The sequence below is a fragment of the Scyliorhinus canicula genome, chromosome 13 (assembly GCF_902713615.1).
Source record: "Scyliorhinus canicula chromosome 13, sScyCan1.1, whole genome shotgun sequence".
Classification (NCBI taxonomy): domain Eukaryota; kingdom Metazoa; phylum Chordata; class Chondrichthyes; order Carcharhiniformes; family Scyliorhinidae; genus Scyliorhinus; species Scyliorhinus canicula.
This window is the reverse complement of record NC_052158.1, coordinates 19,674,036-19,690,747: the sequence shown is the minus strand read 5'-3', so window position 1 is coordinate 19,690,747 and position 16,712 is coordinate 19,674,036. Positions and strand designations below refer to the sequence as shown.

General features: G+C 51.8%; 1 protein-coding gene across 1 annotated transcript in view; it reads left to right on the top strand.

The window, feature by feature from the left end:
* LOC119976507 (hemicentin-1-like) overlaps positions 1-16,712 on the top strand; it is a 48,534-nt gene that overhangs the window by 10,953 nt on the left and 20,869 nt on the right. Inside the window, exons 4-6 of the mRNA XM_038817052.1 lie at positions 1,199-1,468; positions 7,557-7,688; positions 7,888-7,992. Of these exons, the coding sequence (XP_038672980.1) occupies positions 1,199-1,468; positions 7,557-7,688; positions 7,888-7,992 (507 nt within the window). The remainder of the gene's footprint in view (positions 1-1,198; positions 1,469-7,556; positions 7,689-7,887; positions 7,993-16,712) is intronic.

Here is a 16,712-nt window from a genome sequence, read left to right as displayed (position 1 = left end):
ACCTGCACATCTTTGGACAGTGGGAGGAAATCGGAGCACCCGGAGGAAACCCATGCAGAAACAGGGAGGAAGCGCAAACTCCACACAGTTACCCAAGGCTGGAATTGAACCAGGTCCCTGGAGCAGTGAGGCTGCAGAGTGCTAACCACCTTGCCGCCGTGTTCTTTCATTCTGTGACTTTATTTACATGACACAAAGTACCATTAACTATTTTAATGACATTACCTTCCTACTTGCAATTTGCAGAAAGTATGTATTTGTGTCCACTTCTGTGCTCGTTTTCACCCTCAGTAACTTTGAACTGAGTAGAGTCCCAATGTTCATTTGTCCTACCCAAGTGAATTATCTTGCACCGTTTCACATGAAATTGCATTGATTACAAAATATTAGCATATACTGATCATGTGTCACTAGTTCTCCAAGTCCAATCATGGCTATAGATTGAGGTGACATCATGCATAGTATCTGAGAATAATTAACCAATCGCATTAAAGGCCCACAAACATGTTTCTACCCTTTCGGTTGCTTTAATCCAGTGTGAACAACAAATATCAGTATTGTGCTTCCTAACCATCCATATATACGAGTGGAGCCAGCACCAAACACCCGTTGGCGATAACGTTTCCTATCAGTGAATCAATTTTATATCCATGCATATTAGAACGAGTCTTCAAAAGATTGTTCAGAGTCTGCATTTGAGGAGGAGAAGCAGAACAGTTTAAGGACGTAACTCCTGAATGTGGGAGATACCGGACCAGAAGCAGTAAAGGAGGAAAATGTGCTGAAAGGTTTAAGCAACAGGATGAGAATTTCATATTTAAAGCTTTGAAGGATGGGAGTCAATGTAAGTCAATGAGGATGGGGGAGGGGTGTGTAACAGGGATTGAGCAAGAGACAGGATACAAGCAGCAGAGTTACAGATGAGCATGAGGTTTCTGACGGGTGGAAGGCAGGAGACCAACCAGGAGAACCATTTGTACAGTCAAGACTGAGTGAGAGAAAGTTGTCAGCTGGGCTAAAGTAGGGGCAAAGCTGGACAATGTTACAGAAAGGGAGCAAACGTCTTCTTTGTGATCGGATTGTGTGGTCAGAAATTCATCTCCGAGTTGGAGTGTTATGAGAGAAAGAATTATTATTAACAACGCTAACAGATTGCAAAGCGGTAATGTTAATGCTCGCCTCTACTTTATCTCTTCAGAAGCACTTTCTGAACCTTCGATCTCCGGTAATTCTACCTGCCTGGATACCACCATTGAATTGACCTGTCGGGTGTCTGCAGGGATTGCAAGTTCCATTCTGTGGTGGAAAGGTGGCAAGGTGATAGCGAATGTCCAACGTTATCAGCTCATGCAAAACAACAGCACATTGATTATTTCCAAAGCCATGAAATCAGATTGTGGGATCTATACTTGCACCGTGGAGAACCCTGTTAGCAAGAAGAACGCATCATATTCTCTTACTCTTTACGGTGAGTTTATCCAGTTAGCTATAAAAACAGAAAATGCTGGATGGGCTCGCAGGTCTGGGATGGGGGGGGGGGGGATGCGATGGCGGAGGGGGCGGTGGGGAGGGTGGGTGTGGAACAGATAAGGCACAGTGCAGACAATCCGGCACATGCAGGCCAGGGGGTGGGTAGCTGACGGCTTTAGAGGACAGGTGCACCTGGCCATGTCGGCCAATTTGGGTGCCGGCATGTGGCGCAGGGTGGGGCTTCGGCTGCCCTCTGGGCGGGGGGATGGGGGGTTATGGTGTGTGGGACAACAGTAGGTGCCAGGGGCACCTGCTGCCTACTCACCCTGAGGAGGTGCAGTTTCGCCCTGCACTGCAGGCCGGTCTGGACTGTCTTGCTCACGGGCAGACTGCCTCTGCCACCTGCGCCCAGGCACGACGAGCGGCGGAGGCTGGTAGTCTCCTTCCCGAGCCGGGGTACAGGGTCATCTCCCTCCTTATGGTGTCCAGGAGGGTCTCGAGCCCGGTGTCAGTAAATCTTGCAGCCATCTTGTTGGCTGGGATGGTGTGTGTGTGGGGAGTGAAGTGTTTATTTGCAGCTGCAGGTTGTCAGCCTCCTGAGTGTCGATAGTGAACTCGGTGAATCCTTTTTTAAACCAATTTATTTTTAAAATAAATTTAGAGTACCAAGTTCTCTTTTTTTTTCAATTAAGGGGAAATGTAGCATGCCCAATCCGCCTAACCTGCACATCATTGGGTTGTGGGGGTGAGACCCACGCAAACACGGAGAGAATGTGAAAACTCCACAAGGACAGTGACCCGGGGTCAGGATCGAACTTGGGTCCTCAGTGCCGTAGGTAGCAGTGCTAACCACTGTGCCACCGTGCCGCCCTGAGATGAGAACAAGACCTGATAGCATTTTACGTGGGTCCAGGCAGTAAACAGATAAAGTCAGATGACCATCATATCTGATGAAGTCTGCATCCCATGGATTTATAAGAGAGCAGAGATGAGAGCCAGACAAGGGCAAGCAGCCAGGATGAGAGATAGTATTTGTTTTATTGGGAGCTAGGGCATCGAAGGTGGAGTTGAAAGTGCAGCCGGGAAAATAGGGTAGCCCCAGGTATGTCATACTGAACGGAGGGGTAAAGGCTGGGCAGATGGAATTTTGAAAATGCTAATGTAAGTAAATTTGGAACAAATCCTTTCCATGAGCAAAGCAGGAAGTAGCTTTAGAGATGGGAAATTGGGATGTGGAAAAGAGCAGTAAAAGGAAGAGGCAAGAGATGGTCTCCTTCAGCGTTCAGTCTAAGCCACATAGCAACCTGAAGGACCCTGCACAGCACAGGGCTGAATTCTCCGGTCACCCAGCCGCGTGTTGCTTGGCAGCGCGCCGTTTGCTGGTGGCGGGATTCTCTACTCCAGACACTGATCAGTGGGATTTCCCGGGAAACCCGGGGGGGGAGGGGTGCGCTGCAGGCGGGAAAAGAGAACCCCAACAGTCGCAGAATTCCGCCCTAGATGTTCTCAATGTTGACAGGATGTGATGGAGTGATGTGGAGAGACTTCCTTCTGGTGGGGTATCAGAAATAAATGAATCTAATTTTAAAAGTAGACCCCCTAGACCATTCAGGAAGAAAATCCGGAAGTACTTGTAACAATTATGTAAAAATCCCCAGTATTCTCCTCACAAAAACTGAAAGTTCCAATTGTGCAGATAAGTACGATCTAATTGAACAGCGGAACAGGCTCAGGGACTGAATGGGCTGCTCTTGTTCCTAAGTCCCTCCTAGTATGATAGTGATATAAGCTGCTGACCTTTCACACTGCCTCATTCTGGGGCACACTGCCAGTTCTGTTGTAAGTCAATTAAAGCCATAGTTAATTCACTCTGCGTTCTCCATCTTTAATTGATGGTATATCAATTTAATTGACTTATGAATCCCCACATTCCGTCGGAGGAGGACGGACCCCGGAACAGTCAGCCAGGTCCGGAGCGAGGCCCCCCGAGGTGGACCTTCTGGGGAAGGCAAACATCCTCTCATGGGGGGTCATATTAGTAGCGGTGCAGAGAAGCGACCGGATAGATTGGAGTGCCACGGGAAGGACCTCCTGCCAGCGGGAGACTGGGAGACCTCTAGACCGTAGGGCAAGAAGGACGGTCTTCTAGACTGTCGCGTTCTCCCTCTCCACCAGTCCATTCCTCCGGGGATTGTAGCTGGTTGTCCTGCTTGAGGCGATGCCCTTGCTAAGCAGGAACTGACGCAGCTCATCACTCATGAAGGAGGAACCCCGATCGCTATGGATGTAAGTGGGGAAACCAAACAAGGTGAAGTCACTGCTCAGGGCCTTGGTGACTGTGGCAGAGGTCATGTCAGGGCATGAGATGGCGAAAGGGAAGCGTGAGTACTCGTCAAGATTGGAGAGAAGCACCGGATAGTCATCGACTACAGTCAGACCATCAACCGGTACACGCAGCTCGATGCGTACCCTCTTCCGCGCATATCTGACATGGTCAATCAGATTGCGCAGTATCGGATCTTCTCCACCGTGGACCTGAAGTCCACGTACCACCAGCTCCCTATGCACCCGGAGGACCCCCAGTACGCTACCTTTTAGGCAGCTGGCCGCTTCTACCACTTTCTCCGGGTTCCCTTCGGCAGCACTAATGGGGTCTCGGTCTTCCAGCAAGCGATGGACCGAATGGTGGACCAGTACGGGCTGCGGGCTACATACCTGTACTTAGATAATGTCACCATCTGCGGCCATGATCAGCAGGACCACAACGCTAACCTCAAGCAATTCCTCCACACTGCCCAGCTCCTTAACCTGACCTACAACAAGGAGAAGTGTGTTTTCCGCACAACCCAGCTAACCATCCTCGGCTATGTCGTGGAAAACGAAGTCCTAGATCCCGACCTGACTGCATGCGCCCCCTCACAGAACTTCCCCTTCCCCACAGCCTCAACGTCCTGAAACGATGCCTGGGGCTTTTCTCCACAATATGCCCAGTGGGTCCCCAACTATGTGGACATAGCCCGCCCATTTATTAAAACCACTACTTTTCCCCTGACGGCTGAGGCCCACTCGGCCTTCAGCCGCATCAAGGCCGATATCACTAAGGCCGCCATACACGCGGTGGACAAGTCCATCCCCTTCCAGGTCAAGAGCCATGCATCAGACGTTGCCCTGGCTGCTACCCTCAACCAGGCGGGCAGGCCAGTAGCCTTCTTCTCTAGAATCCTCAATGCTTCCGAGATTCAACACTCCTCTGTCGAGAAGGAAGCACAAGCCATCGTGGAAGTTGTGCGGCATTGGAGGCACTGCCGAGCTGGTAGGAGGTTCACCCTTACCAACGGTTGGTAGCCTTTATGTTTGACAACGCATAACGGGGCAAAATAAAAAACGATAAGATACTGAGGTGGAGGATCGAACTCTCCACCTACAGCTATGATATCCAGTATCCTGGGAAGCTTAATGAGCCCCCATATGCCCTTTCCCGCGGTACTTGTGCCAGCGCACAAATTGACCGATTGCGGGCCCTCCACAATGGCTTCTGTCACCCGGGGGTCACCTGGCTTTTCCATTATATCAAGGCCCGCAACCTGCCTTACTCCATCGAGGAGGTCAGAACCATGACCAGGGATTGCCAGGTCTGCGTGGAGTGAAAACCGCACTTCATATCGGCCAGACAGAGCACGCCTGGTAAGGGCCTTGTGCCCCTTTGATCGCCTCAGCATGGATTTCAAAGGACCCCTCCCCTCCCCTCCACTAACCGTAACGTGTACTTCCTCAACATCCTTGACGAGTACTCACTCTTCCCTTTCGCCATCCCATGCCCGGACATGACCTCTGCCACAGTCATCAAGGCCCTGAGCAGTAGTTTCTCTTCACGAGTGTTATCGTTTTAAATCGGTGTAGTGCGCACTCCATGCCTTTACCCTTTTTGGAACGGAGCACAAGTACACTGTTGTCTAAATGGTGCCTTGACCTCCTTCCTCTTTTGTTTTGCGACTTTATTTATATTGCACAAAATACCATTAACCTTTTCTTTTAGTGGCACTACCTTCCTACACTTACAATTCGCAGATATGATTTACTTATGGCCCAGTTCTCTGTTCATTTTCGCCATCAGTGTATTTGAAATGTGTGTAAAGTCAAACTGCTTGATTGTCCTTCCAGAGTGAATTATCTTGTACATTTTCGCAATAAATTGAGTTTGTCTATCCATGCTGCTAGCCTGTTTCTGCCGTCTGGTAATCTGTAATAGTCCAACTTGCCATGTGTTCACCTCAGCCTGATTTTGTGGTGACAGGAAATGTCAATATTGTGAACCCTCTACCCAACCACAAACCAACCATATGGAGAGTGAAGTCAGCACCAAGCTAAATCTGTTACCCTAATCACTAGTTTCCTGTCAGCAAGCAAATTTTAGGCTCGGCACGGCGGCACAGTGGTTAGCACTGCTGCCTCACTTCACCGAGAACCCGGGTTCGATCCCGGCCCCGGGTCACTGTCCGTGTGGAGTTTGCGCATTTGCGCCGTGTCTGCGTGGGTCTCACCCCCAAAAAGACGTGCAGGGTAGGTGGATTGGCCACGCCCAAATTGCCCCTTAATTGGAATTTTTTTTTTAAAAAAGCAAACTAATTTTATACCCATGCACATTAGAAGGAGTCCAAACAATCTTCTTCGAAGCAGGATTTGAGGAGCAGAAGTCAGTGAAGAAGCGCAAAGTTTTAAGACATACCTCCAGAGCAAGGGGGATATGTGCCTGAAAGCAGTTGAGAAGGAACGGTGCCCTTGAAAGGTGTAAACAGCAGGATGAGAAATTTAAATTTAAGGCATTCAGGGTGAAAGCCAATGTCGGCTTATGAGGACTGGGTGATGGCTAGCAGGAACTTGGGAAAGGATGGGACACATGCAGAAAAATTACGGCTGAGTTTAGGTTTATGGTAGAGGGAGGGAGTAAACAGCAAGTAAACATGTATTGATAATCGAGTCTGAAGGTGAGGGAGGTGATGGCCGACTGTTTCAATTGGGCTGGAGTAAGAGCTGAGTTGGGCAATGGTATGGAGAAAGAGTGAAGGCAGTTTTAGGGCAGCATGGCAGCACAGTGGTCAGCACTGTTGCTACACAGCACCAGGGTCACGGGTTTGATTCCCGCTTGGGTCACGAACTGTGTGGAGTCTGCACGTTCTCCCAGTGTCTGCGTGGGTTTCCTCCGGGTGCTCCGGTTTCCTCCCATAAGTCCTGAAAGACGTGCTTGTTAGGTGAATTGGACATTCTGGATTCTCCCTCAGTGTACCCGAACAGGCGCCAGAGTGTGGCGACTCAGGGATTTTCACAGTAACTTCATTGCAGTGTTAATGTGAGCCTACTTGTGACAATAATGAAGATTATTATTATCGAATAGAGACTTCAGCCCAGGTTTGAAGAATGTGATGTGTGAAGAACCGTGTTCATACTACATTATGTAATATTCACATAATGTTGTCTTATTCTCAGACCTGAATTAATTATTTAGAATAATTAATGAATTAATTATTCAGAACTATTTTTTGTGTATTTGTTCGCTATTAATTCTATCTGTGTATGATAACTCGCACGTGGAGGGATTTGATACCAGCATTCATGAGTCACAAAGTCTACTAATTTGCAATACATGAGTCTCTAATACCATGATGGCACAATGGTTAGAACTGCTGCCTCACAGCGCCAGGGACCCGCGTTCGATTCTGGCCTAGGGTGACTGTCTCTATGGAGCTTGCACGTTCCACCTTTTCTGTATGGGTTTCCTCCAGGTGCTCCAGTTTCCTCCCACAGTCCAAAGATGTGCAGGTTAGGCGGATTGGCCATGCTAAATTACCCCTTAGTGTCCAAAGATGTGAGGTTAGGTGGGGTTATGGATTTAAAGGAATAGGGCGAGGGAGTGGGCCTAGGTAGGGTGCTCTTTCAGAGGGTCACTACAGACTCGATGGGCCGAATGGCCGGCTCCTGCACCACAGAGATTCTATGGAATTACATTTATGAGGGTCAAAATGTTCCTATTTAATTTTGTAATCTGGTTTGGCAGACAATGTAACTTTAAAATAATATTTCTCTTTCAGGCCTGACATGTATACATCACTGCACTGTGGCATTTTCCAGGGCTGCATTTATTACTGCTCTTGCCACACTGCTAACTGTGGCTGCAACATTTTTGGATAAAGCACCGTGCCTGAATGAGGACTGCAGAATAAGTAAGTGAAAATTGTTCATTGCATAATTTTGTGTCGAGAAGTTAAATCTTACAATTTAATATTAGAGATCCCATGAAACTTTTAAATTTAAAGTCTATGTCACACTAAGTTTTGGACCTCAATTTTCAGAATGGTTAATTTGATTCTGAGAATATTTTCTGATCAAGTATTGTTGATATCAATTTGCTTATTTTTCCAGGTTTCCAGTTAATTCGAGAGAAGATGCAACATTTCTTGGAGTTTTCCCCAGTGCTTTCGTTTATCTTTCTTATCATTGCATTTCTGTGTTGGATGCAGACTGAAGGTACTGTTTGTTCACCTCCTACCTGTATTACTTTTCTCTTTGCTGGTTCTAATTTCTTTGCATTTCTGATATGCTTCACACCCAGGACTGGGGTTTGCAGCACGCTAAGATCCCCAGACCCCCAGCTAAAATGTCGTGGAGGGATGCTGCTGAATGGGAGCACTGTAAATTGCTTTAAGACAAGACTTCCGTTCCTATTTTGGAATGAAATCCCGCCTTCGAGAGTTACCGGACATATGGAAGGCCAGCAGCTCTGCTCCGGAGTAGGGATTATAGGCAGTCCCCAAAAAGCGGCACCAATAGGTGCTTCTGTGGACGTGAAAGAGACTCCAGGATGGTATGTTGCCTCTCTGGTGCCAGGGTCAAGAATGTCTCTAAACGAACACTGGACATCCTGAAGGGGGAGGGCGAACAGCCAGAGGTCGTAGTACAGATAGGTACTAATGACATAGGCAGGAAGAGTGATGAGGCCCTGTAGAAGGAGTTCAGGGAGTTGGGTAGTGAGCTAAAAAGCAGGACCTCTAGGTTTGTAATCTCAGGGTTACTGCCTGTGCCACGTGCTAGTGAGGCTAGAAATAGGAGGATAGTGCAGCTAAACACGTGGCTAAACTGATGGCGTAGGAGGGAGCGTTTCAGAATTCTGGACTATTGGGATCTCTTCCGGGGCAAGTGGGACCTGTATAAGAAAGACGGGTTGCATTTAAACTGGAGCGGCACCAATATCCTGGCTGGGAGGTTTGCTAGGGTCACTCGGGAGATATAAACTAGTATGGCAGGGTGTGGGAACCAGAGCGTTAGCTTAGAAGGTGTAATAACTGAAAGGGAAATAGAGAACCAAAATGAGAGAACAACACCACCCTCAGGCAGTGCAAAAAAGGTGACAATTATGAGAAGGGAGGTGGTCAATGTAGGACTGAGGGTGTTGTACCTAAATGCGCGCAGTATACGAAACAAGGCAAATGAACTTGTTGCGCACATTGAAATTGGCCGGTACAATGTTGTGGGCATTATAGGGGTGTAGCTGCAAGGGGATCAGGGCTCGGATCTAAATATACAAGGTTCTGTATCCTATCGAAATGACAGGAAGATGGGCAAAGGGGGCGGGTATGCATTGTTAGTAAGGAATGAAGTTAAATTGACAGCAAGGAGCCATGTAGGATCAGAAGGCATAGAATCTCTGTGGGTAGAGTTGAGGAATCGCAAAGGTAAAAAGACCCTGATGGGAGTTACGTACAGGCCCCCTAGCAGTAGTCAGGATGTGGGGCAGAAAATAAATCAGGAGATAGAAAAGGCATATAAAAAAGGCAATATCACAATGATCATGGGGTCTTGAATATGCAGGAGGACTGGGAAAATCAAGTTGGTACAGTAGTCCCCCTTTATAACGCGGGTGTTGGGGTCCAAGACCCCCACCCGCGTTGTAACCGAGCCGCGGATATCCATGATGGGGGTTTTAAATTTATTTAAAAATCTATGCTAGCGCTTCCCATTGTGAGTCTACGGGGGACGGGGGGGCGGGGGGAGAGGTCAGACCCCCGTAGACTCACAATGGGAAGCGCTAGCATAGATTTTTAAATAAATTTAAAACCCCCATCGTGGATCCAATTAAAATTTCAGCAGCCGGCTCACTTTGATCCGGAGAGGGAAGCTGCACTCTCACTGAAATCAGCCGGCCGCTGAAATTGACACTGCCCGCTGCTCTCTCCCCTCCAATCCAACTTTTACGTTTTAATGTTTCTGATTGGAGGGAGAGAGCAGCCGGCAGTGTCAATTTCTTTTTTTTTCCTCCGGCTTGCCCCCTCTCCCCCCACATCCTCCAACTAGACCCCTCTCCCCCCACACCCTCCGGCTCGCCCCCTCTACCCCCCCAACACCCTCCGGTTCGCCCCTGCAGGGGGTCTCCCCCACACCCGCAGGGGGGTCTCCCCCACACCCGCAGGGGGGTTCCCCCCACACCCGCAGGGGGGGTTCCCCCCCACACCCGCAGGGGGGGTCCCCCCCACACCCCCCCCCCACCTCTCCCCCCCCCACACCCGCCCCCCCTCCTCTCCCCCCCCACACCCGCCCCCCCTCCTCTCCCCCCAACAACCCCGGCCCCCTCCTCTCCCCCAACACCCGCCGCCCTCCTCTCCCCCACACCCGCCTCCCCTCCCACCCAACACCCGCCTCCCTCCTCGTCCCCCCCCCACACCCCGCCCCCCCCTCCTCTCCCCCCACACCTCCTCGCCCCCAACACCCCCCCCCCTCCTCTCCCCCCAACACCCGCCCCCCTCCTCTCCCCCCAACACCCGCCCCCCCTCCTCTCCCCCCAACACCCGCCCCCTCCTCTCCCCCCCAACACCCGCCCCCCTCCCCCCAACACCCCCCCCCCTCCCCCCCTCCCCCCCCCACACCCGCCCCCCCTCTCCCCCCCCCAACACCCGCCCCCCCTCCCCTCCCCCCCCAACACCCGCCCCCCTCCTCTCCCCCCCCAACACCCGCCCCCTCCTCTCCCCCCCCCCCCCCGCCCCCTCCTCTCCCCCCCCAACACCCGCCCCCTCCTCTCCCCCCAACACCCGCCGCCCTCCTCTCCCCCCAACACCCGCCTCCCCTCCCCCCCAACACCCGCCTCCCCTCCTCTCCCCCCCCAACACCCCGCCCCCCCCTCCTCTCCCCCCCCAACACCCGCCCCCCTCCTCTCCCCCCCAACACCCGCCCCCCATCCTCTCCCCCCACACCCGCCCCCCCCAACACCCCCCCCAACACCCGACCCCCCCCAACACCCGACCCCCCCCCAACACCCGACCCCCCCAACACCCCCCCCAACACCCCCCCTCCAACACCCGCCCCCCCACCTCTCCCCGCCAACACCCGCCCCCCTCCTCTCCCCCCCAACACCCGCCTCCCTCCTCTCCCCCCCAACACCCGCCCCCCCTCCTCTCCCCCCCAACACCCGCCCCCCTCCTCTCCCCCCAACACCCCGCCCCCCCTCCTCTCCCCCCATCCTCTCCCCCCTCCAACAACCCCCCTCCAACACCCCCCTCCAACACCCCCCTCCAACACCCCCCTCCACAACCCCCCCCCCTCTTCTCCCCCCCAACACCCCGCCCCCCAACACCCCCCCCCAACACCCCCCTCCTCTCCCCCCCTCCTCTCCCCCCCTCTTCTCCTCCCCCTCTTCTCCCCCCTTCTCCCCCCCCTCCCTTCTCCCCCCCCTTCTCCCCCCCTCCCTTCTCCCCCCTCCCTTCTCCCCCCCCCTCCCTTCTCCCCCCCCCTCCCTTCTCCCCCCCCTTCTCCCCCCCTCCCTTCTCCCCCCCCAACACCGCCCCCTCCCTTCTCCCCCCCCAACACCCGCCCCCCCTCCCTTCTTCCCCCCCCAACACCCGCCCCCTCCCTTCTCCCCCCCCACCCGCCCCCCCCCCAACACCCGCCCCCCCCCCCAACACCCGCCCCCCCCCTTCTCCCCCCCCTTCTCCCCCCCCCCCAACACCCGCCCCCCCCCTCGGCAGTGTCAATTTCAGCGGCCAGCTGATTGTTTCAGTGAGAGCAGCTTCCCTCTCTGGATCAAAGTGAGCCGTCCGCTGAAATTGACACTGCCCGCTGCTCTCTCCCTCCAATCCAACTTTTAAGTTTTAATGTTTCTGATTGGAGGGAGAGAGCAGCCGGCAGTGTCAATTTCAGCGGACGGCTCACTTTGATCCGGAGAGGGAAACTGCTCTCCCACTGAAACAATCAGCTGGCCGCTGAAATTGACACTGCCGGCTGCTCTCTCCCTCCAATCAGAAACATTAAAACTTAAAAGTTGGATTGGAGGGAGAGAGCAGCGGGCAGTGTCAATTTCAGCGGCGGGCTGATTATTTCAGTGAGAGCAGCTTCCCTCTCTGGAGCCGGCCGCTGAAATTGACACAACTGACAGTTGGGGTCCATCAGCCCCCCCGCGGTATATCGCGAACCGCGGTATTGCGGAGCGCGGTATAACGGGGGACTACTGTAGTGGGTCCCAAGAAAAGGAATTTGTGGAATGTCTGAGAGATGTTTTTTTTTGGAGCAGCTTGTGACAGAGCCGAGTAGGGAACAGGCAATTCTGGATTTGGTGACGTGTAATAAGGCAGCCTTGATTAGGGCACTTAAGGTGAAGGAACCCCGAGGGAGCAGTGACAATAATGTGATAATGAGAGGGAGAAGCAGCTATCAGATGTAATGGTATTACAATTAAATAAGGGTAACTATAAAGACGTGAGGGAGGAGCTGGCCAGAGTTGATTGGAAAGGGAGCTTAGCAGGGAAGACAGTGGAACAGCAATGGCAGTTGTTTTTGGGGGTTATTCAGGAGGCACAATAGAAATTCATCCCAAAGAGGAGGAAACAAGCTCAAGGGAGGTAGAGGTATCCCTGGCTGATGAGGGAAGTCAAGGACAGCATAAAAGCAAAAGAAAAAGTATAAAAAATGGTGAGGATTAGCGGGAAGCTTTAAAAGCGAGCAGAGGACAACTAAAAAACCAATGAGGGAGAAGATGAAATATGAGTGTAAACTAGCTGGAAAGATAGGGAGAGTTTTTTTTCAATATATAAAAAGGTAGGAGAGAGGCATAAATAGACGTTGGACCACTGGAAAATGAGGCTGGAGAATAATAGGAAACAAATAAATGGCAGACGAACTGAAAGTTACCTTGCATCAGTCTTCATGGTGGAAGACACCAGTGGAATGTCAGAGCTGCAGGAGGATCAGGAGTGTAGTGGCCATCATTAAGGAGAAGATTCTGGGGAAGCTGAAAGGTCTAAAGGTGGATAAGTCACCTGGACCGGATGGACTACACCCCAGGGTTCTAAAAGAGATAGCTGAGGAGATTGTGGAGGCATTGGTGGTGATCTTTCAGATTATAGGCTGATTAGCCTGACTTTGGTCATTGGTAAGATTTTAGAGTCCATTATTAAAGATGAGATCGCAGAGTACTTGGAAGTACATGATAAAATAGGACTGAGTCAGCACGGCCTCGTCAAGGGGAGGTCATGTCTAACAAATCTGTTAAGAGTCCTTTGAGGAGGGAACAAGGAAGTTAGGCAAAGGAGAACCAGAGGACATGATTTATCCAGATTTCCAGAAGGCCTTTGACAACGTGTCGCATAGGAGACTGTTGAATAAGTTAAGAACCCATGGTGTTCAGGGTAAGATCCTGCCATGGATAGAGGATTGGCTGACTGGCAGAAGGCAGAGAGTGGGGATAAAGGGATCTTTTTCAGGATGGCAGCCGGTAATTAGTGGCGTGCCTCAGGGGTCTGTGCTGGGACCACAACTTTTCACAATAAACATTAACGATCTGGATGAAGGAATTGAAGGCACTGTTGCTAAATTTGTGGATGATACAAAGATCTGTAGAGGGACAGGTAGTATTGAGGAAGCAAGGGGGTTGCAGAAGGATTTGGACAGGCTAGGGGAGTGGGCAAAGAAGTGGCAGATGGAATACAATGTGGAAAAGTGTGAGGTTATGCACTTTTTGGAAGGAAGAATTTAGGCATAGACTATTTTCTAAATACGATACCCAAGCCCACAACCCCTTACCATCCCAGTAACCCCACCCACCTTTTCAGGTACTAAGGGCAATTTAGCATGGCCGATCCACCTAACCCGCACATCTTTAGACTGTGGGAGGAAATCGGAGCACCCAGAGAAAACCCACGTGCAGACACCGCACAGACAGTGATCCAAGCCGGGAATCGAACCTGGGACCCTGGAGCTGTGAAGCAACTGCTAACACTGTGCTACCGTGCTGCCCATGATTCATCATGCACTTCCAAGTACTCCGCAATCTCATCTTTAATAATGGACTCTAAAATCTTACCAATGACCAAAGTCCGGCTAACTGGCCCATAATTTCCCGTTTTCTGCCTCACTCCCTTCTTTTTTTAAAAAATAATTTTTATTGAGAAATTTTGATTTTATACAACAATAACGCACCTTAGTAAAATACCGAAAATAACAATAATATTAACAATCATACACATTCGCCCCATCCCCATGAACAACCCAGCATTTTAACAACAACGCAAATTAACACACTATAAAGTTACAGAATAAACACTACAATAATGCACCCCCCCCCCCCCCCCCGGGTTGCTGCTGCTATTGACCCAGTTACCTATCTCTGAGCCAGGAAGTCCAGAAAAGGCTGCCATCGTTTATAGAACCCTTGTATTGATCCTCTCAGGGCAAATTTGACCTTTTCCAATTTTATAAATCCCGCCATGTCACTGATCCAGGTCTCCACGCTTGGGGGCCTTGCATCCTTCCATTGTAACAGAATCCTTCGACGGGCTACTAGGGACGCAAAGGCCAGGACACCGGCCTCTTTCGCCTCCTGCACTCCCAGCTCCACCCCCACCCCAAAAATCGCGAGTCCCCACCCTGGTTTGACCCTGGATCCAACCACCCTCGACACCGTCCCCGCCACCCCCTTCCAGAATTCTTCCAGTGCTGGGCTTGCCCAGAACATATGGGCGTGGTTCGCAGGACTCCCCGAACATCTGGTGCACCTGTCCTCACCCCCGAAGAACCTACTCATCCCAGTCCCGGACATATGGGCCCGGTGCAGCACCTTAAATTGGATGAGACTAAGCCTCGCACATGAGGAGGAGGAGTTGACTCTCTCCAAGGCCTCCGCCCAAGTCCCATCCTCTATCTGCTCCCCGAGTTCCTCCTCCCATTTAGCCTTCAGCTCCTCCACTGACGACTCCTCCACCTCCTGCATTACCTTATAGATGTCAGACACCTTCCCCTCTCCTACCCACACCCCCGAAAGCACTCTGTCCATCGTCCCCTGCGAGGGCAGCAAAGGGAATCCCTCTACCTGTCGCCTAGCAAACGCCTTTACCTGCAGGTATCTGAACATGTTCCCCTGGGGAAGGCCAAATTTATCTTCCAGTTCCCCCAGGCCCGCAAACCTCCCGCCAATAAACAGGTCCCTCAATTTGCTGATGCCCGCCCTTTGCCATCCCCTGAATCCCCCATCCGTGTTCCCCGGGATGAACCGATGGTTGCCACCCAGTGGAGCCTCCATCGAGCCCCCTGTTTCCCCCCGATGCCGTCTCCACTGTCCCCAGATTCTTAGGGTCGCCGCCACCACCGGGCTCGTGGTAACCCTCTTGGGGGAGAGCGGCAACGGTGCCGTTACCATGGCACCCAGGCTTGTACCTCTACATGACGCCATCTCCATTCTTTTCCACGCCGCCCCTCCCCCCTCCATCACCCATTTACGCACCATTGACACATTGGCTGCCCAATAGTACCCCAGAAGGTTGGGCAGCGCCAGCCCGCCTCTATCCCTTCCTCGCTCCAGGAATACCCTCCTCACTCTCGGAGTCCCATGTGCCCACACAAAGCTCAGAATACTGCCGGTCACTCTCCTAAAGAAGGCCCTGGGGATAAATATGGGCAGGCACTGAAAAAGGAACAAGAACCTCGGTGCCTCACTCCCTTCTTAAACAGTGGTGCTACATTAGCCACTTTCCAGTCCTCTGGGACCCTTCCTGCCTCCAGTGATTCATGAAAGATCACCACCAATGCCTCCCCAATCTCCTCAGCTATCTCTTTTAGAATCATGGGGTGTAGTCCATCCGTTCCAGGTGATTTATTTCTCGCCTCACTGGCACGTGGCACAGGGAGTAATCCTGAGATTACATCCCTGGAGGTCCTGTTTTTTAGCTCACTGCCTAACTCCCTGAACTTCTTCTGCAGGACCTCATCGCCCTTCCTGCCTATGCCGTTAGTACCTATGTGTACTACAACCTCTAGCTATTTACTCTCCCCCTTCAGGATGTCTTGCCTTCGTTCAGAGACATCCTTGACCCTAGCACCAGGGAGGCAACATACCATCCTGGAGTCTCTTTCACATCCACAGAAGTGTCATTCTATGCTCCTTACTATAGTGTCCCCTATAACTATTGCTCTTCTGCACTTTTCCCTCCCATGCTGAGCAACAGAGCCAGTTATGGTGCTACTGTTCTGGCTGCTGTTGCTTTCCTCTGATAGGCTATCCCCCCCCCAACTGTATCCAAAATGGCATACCTGTTAGAGAGGGGGACAGCCACAGGGGATTTGTGCACTGACTAGGGCAAGGCTAGTTGGTGAGATTTTGCGGGTGGACAGGAGGTATTCGGAAGCGCTGGAGGCGGGCTTGTTGAAAGAAAGGCAGAGAGGCTCCAGATGGAGTTTGGGCTAGTCTCTATGGGGAAGGTGGTGGGGCAGTTGCGGAGGGCCAGAGGGGCAGTGTATGAGTTTGGGGAGAAGGCGAGCAGGATGTTGGCCCATCAGTTGAGGAAGAAGGCAGTGTTGAGGAAGATTGGTACAGTGTGGGACGATAAGGGTAAGGTGGTGATGGACCTAGAAGGGGATGAACGAGGTTTTTGAGGCCCTTTTATAGGAGGCTGTACGAGTTGGAGCCCTCGACCTGGGTGGAGTGGATGCGGCAGTTCCTGGGTGGGTTGGAGTTTTCCAAGGTGGCGGAGGGGGTGGTTCAGGGCTTAGGGCCCCATTGGGCTGAGGGAGGTGATGGATGGCAGGCATCGAAGGCACCGGGGCCGGAAGGGTTTGGGGTGGTGTTGGGGCCACTGCTGGCGAGGGTGGATAATAATAATAATAACCTTTTTATTGTCACAAGTAGGCTAACATGAACACTGCAATGAAGTTACTGTGAAAAGCCCCTAGTCGCCACATTCCGGTGCCTGTTCGTACACAGAGGGAGAATT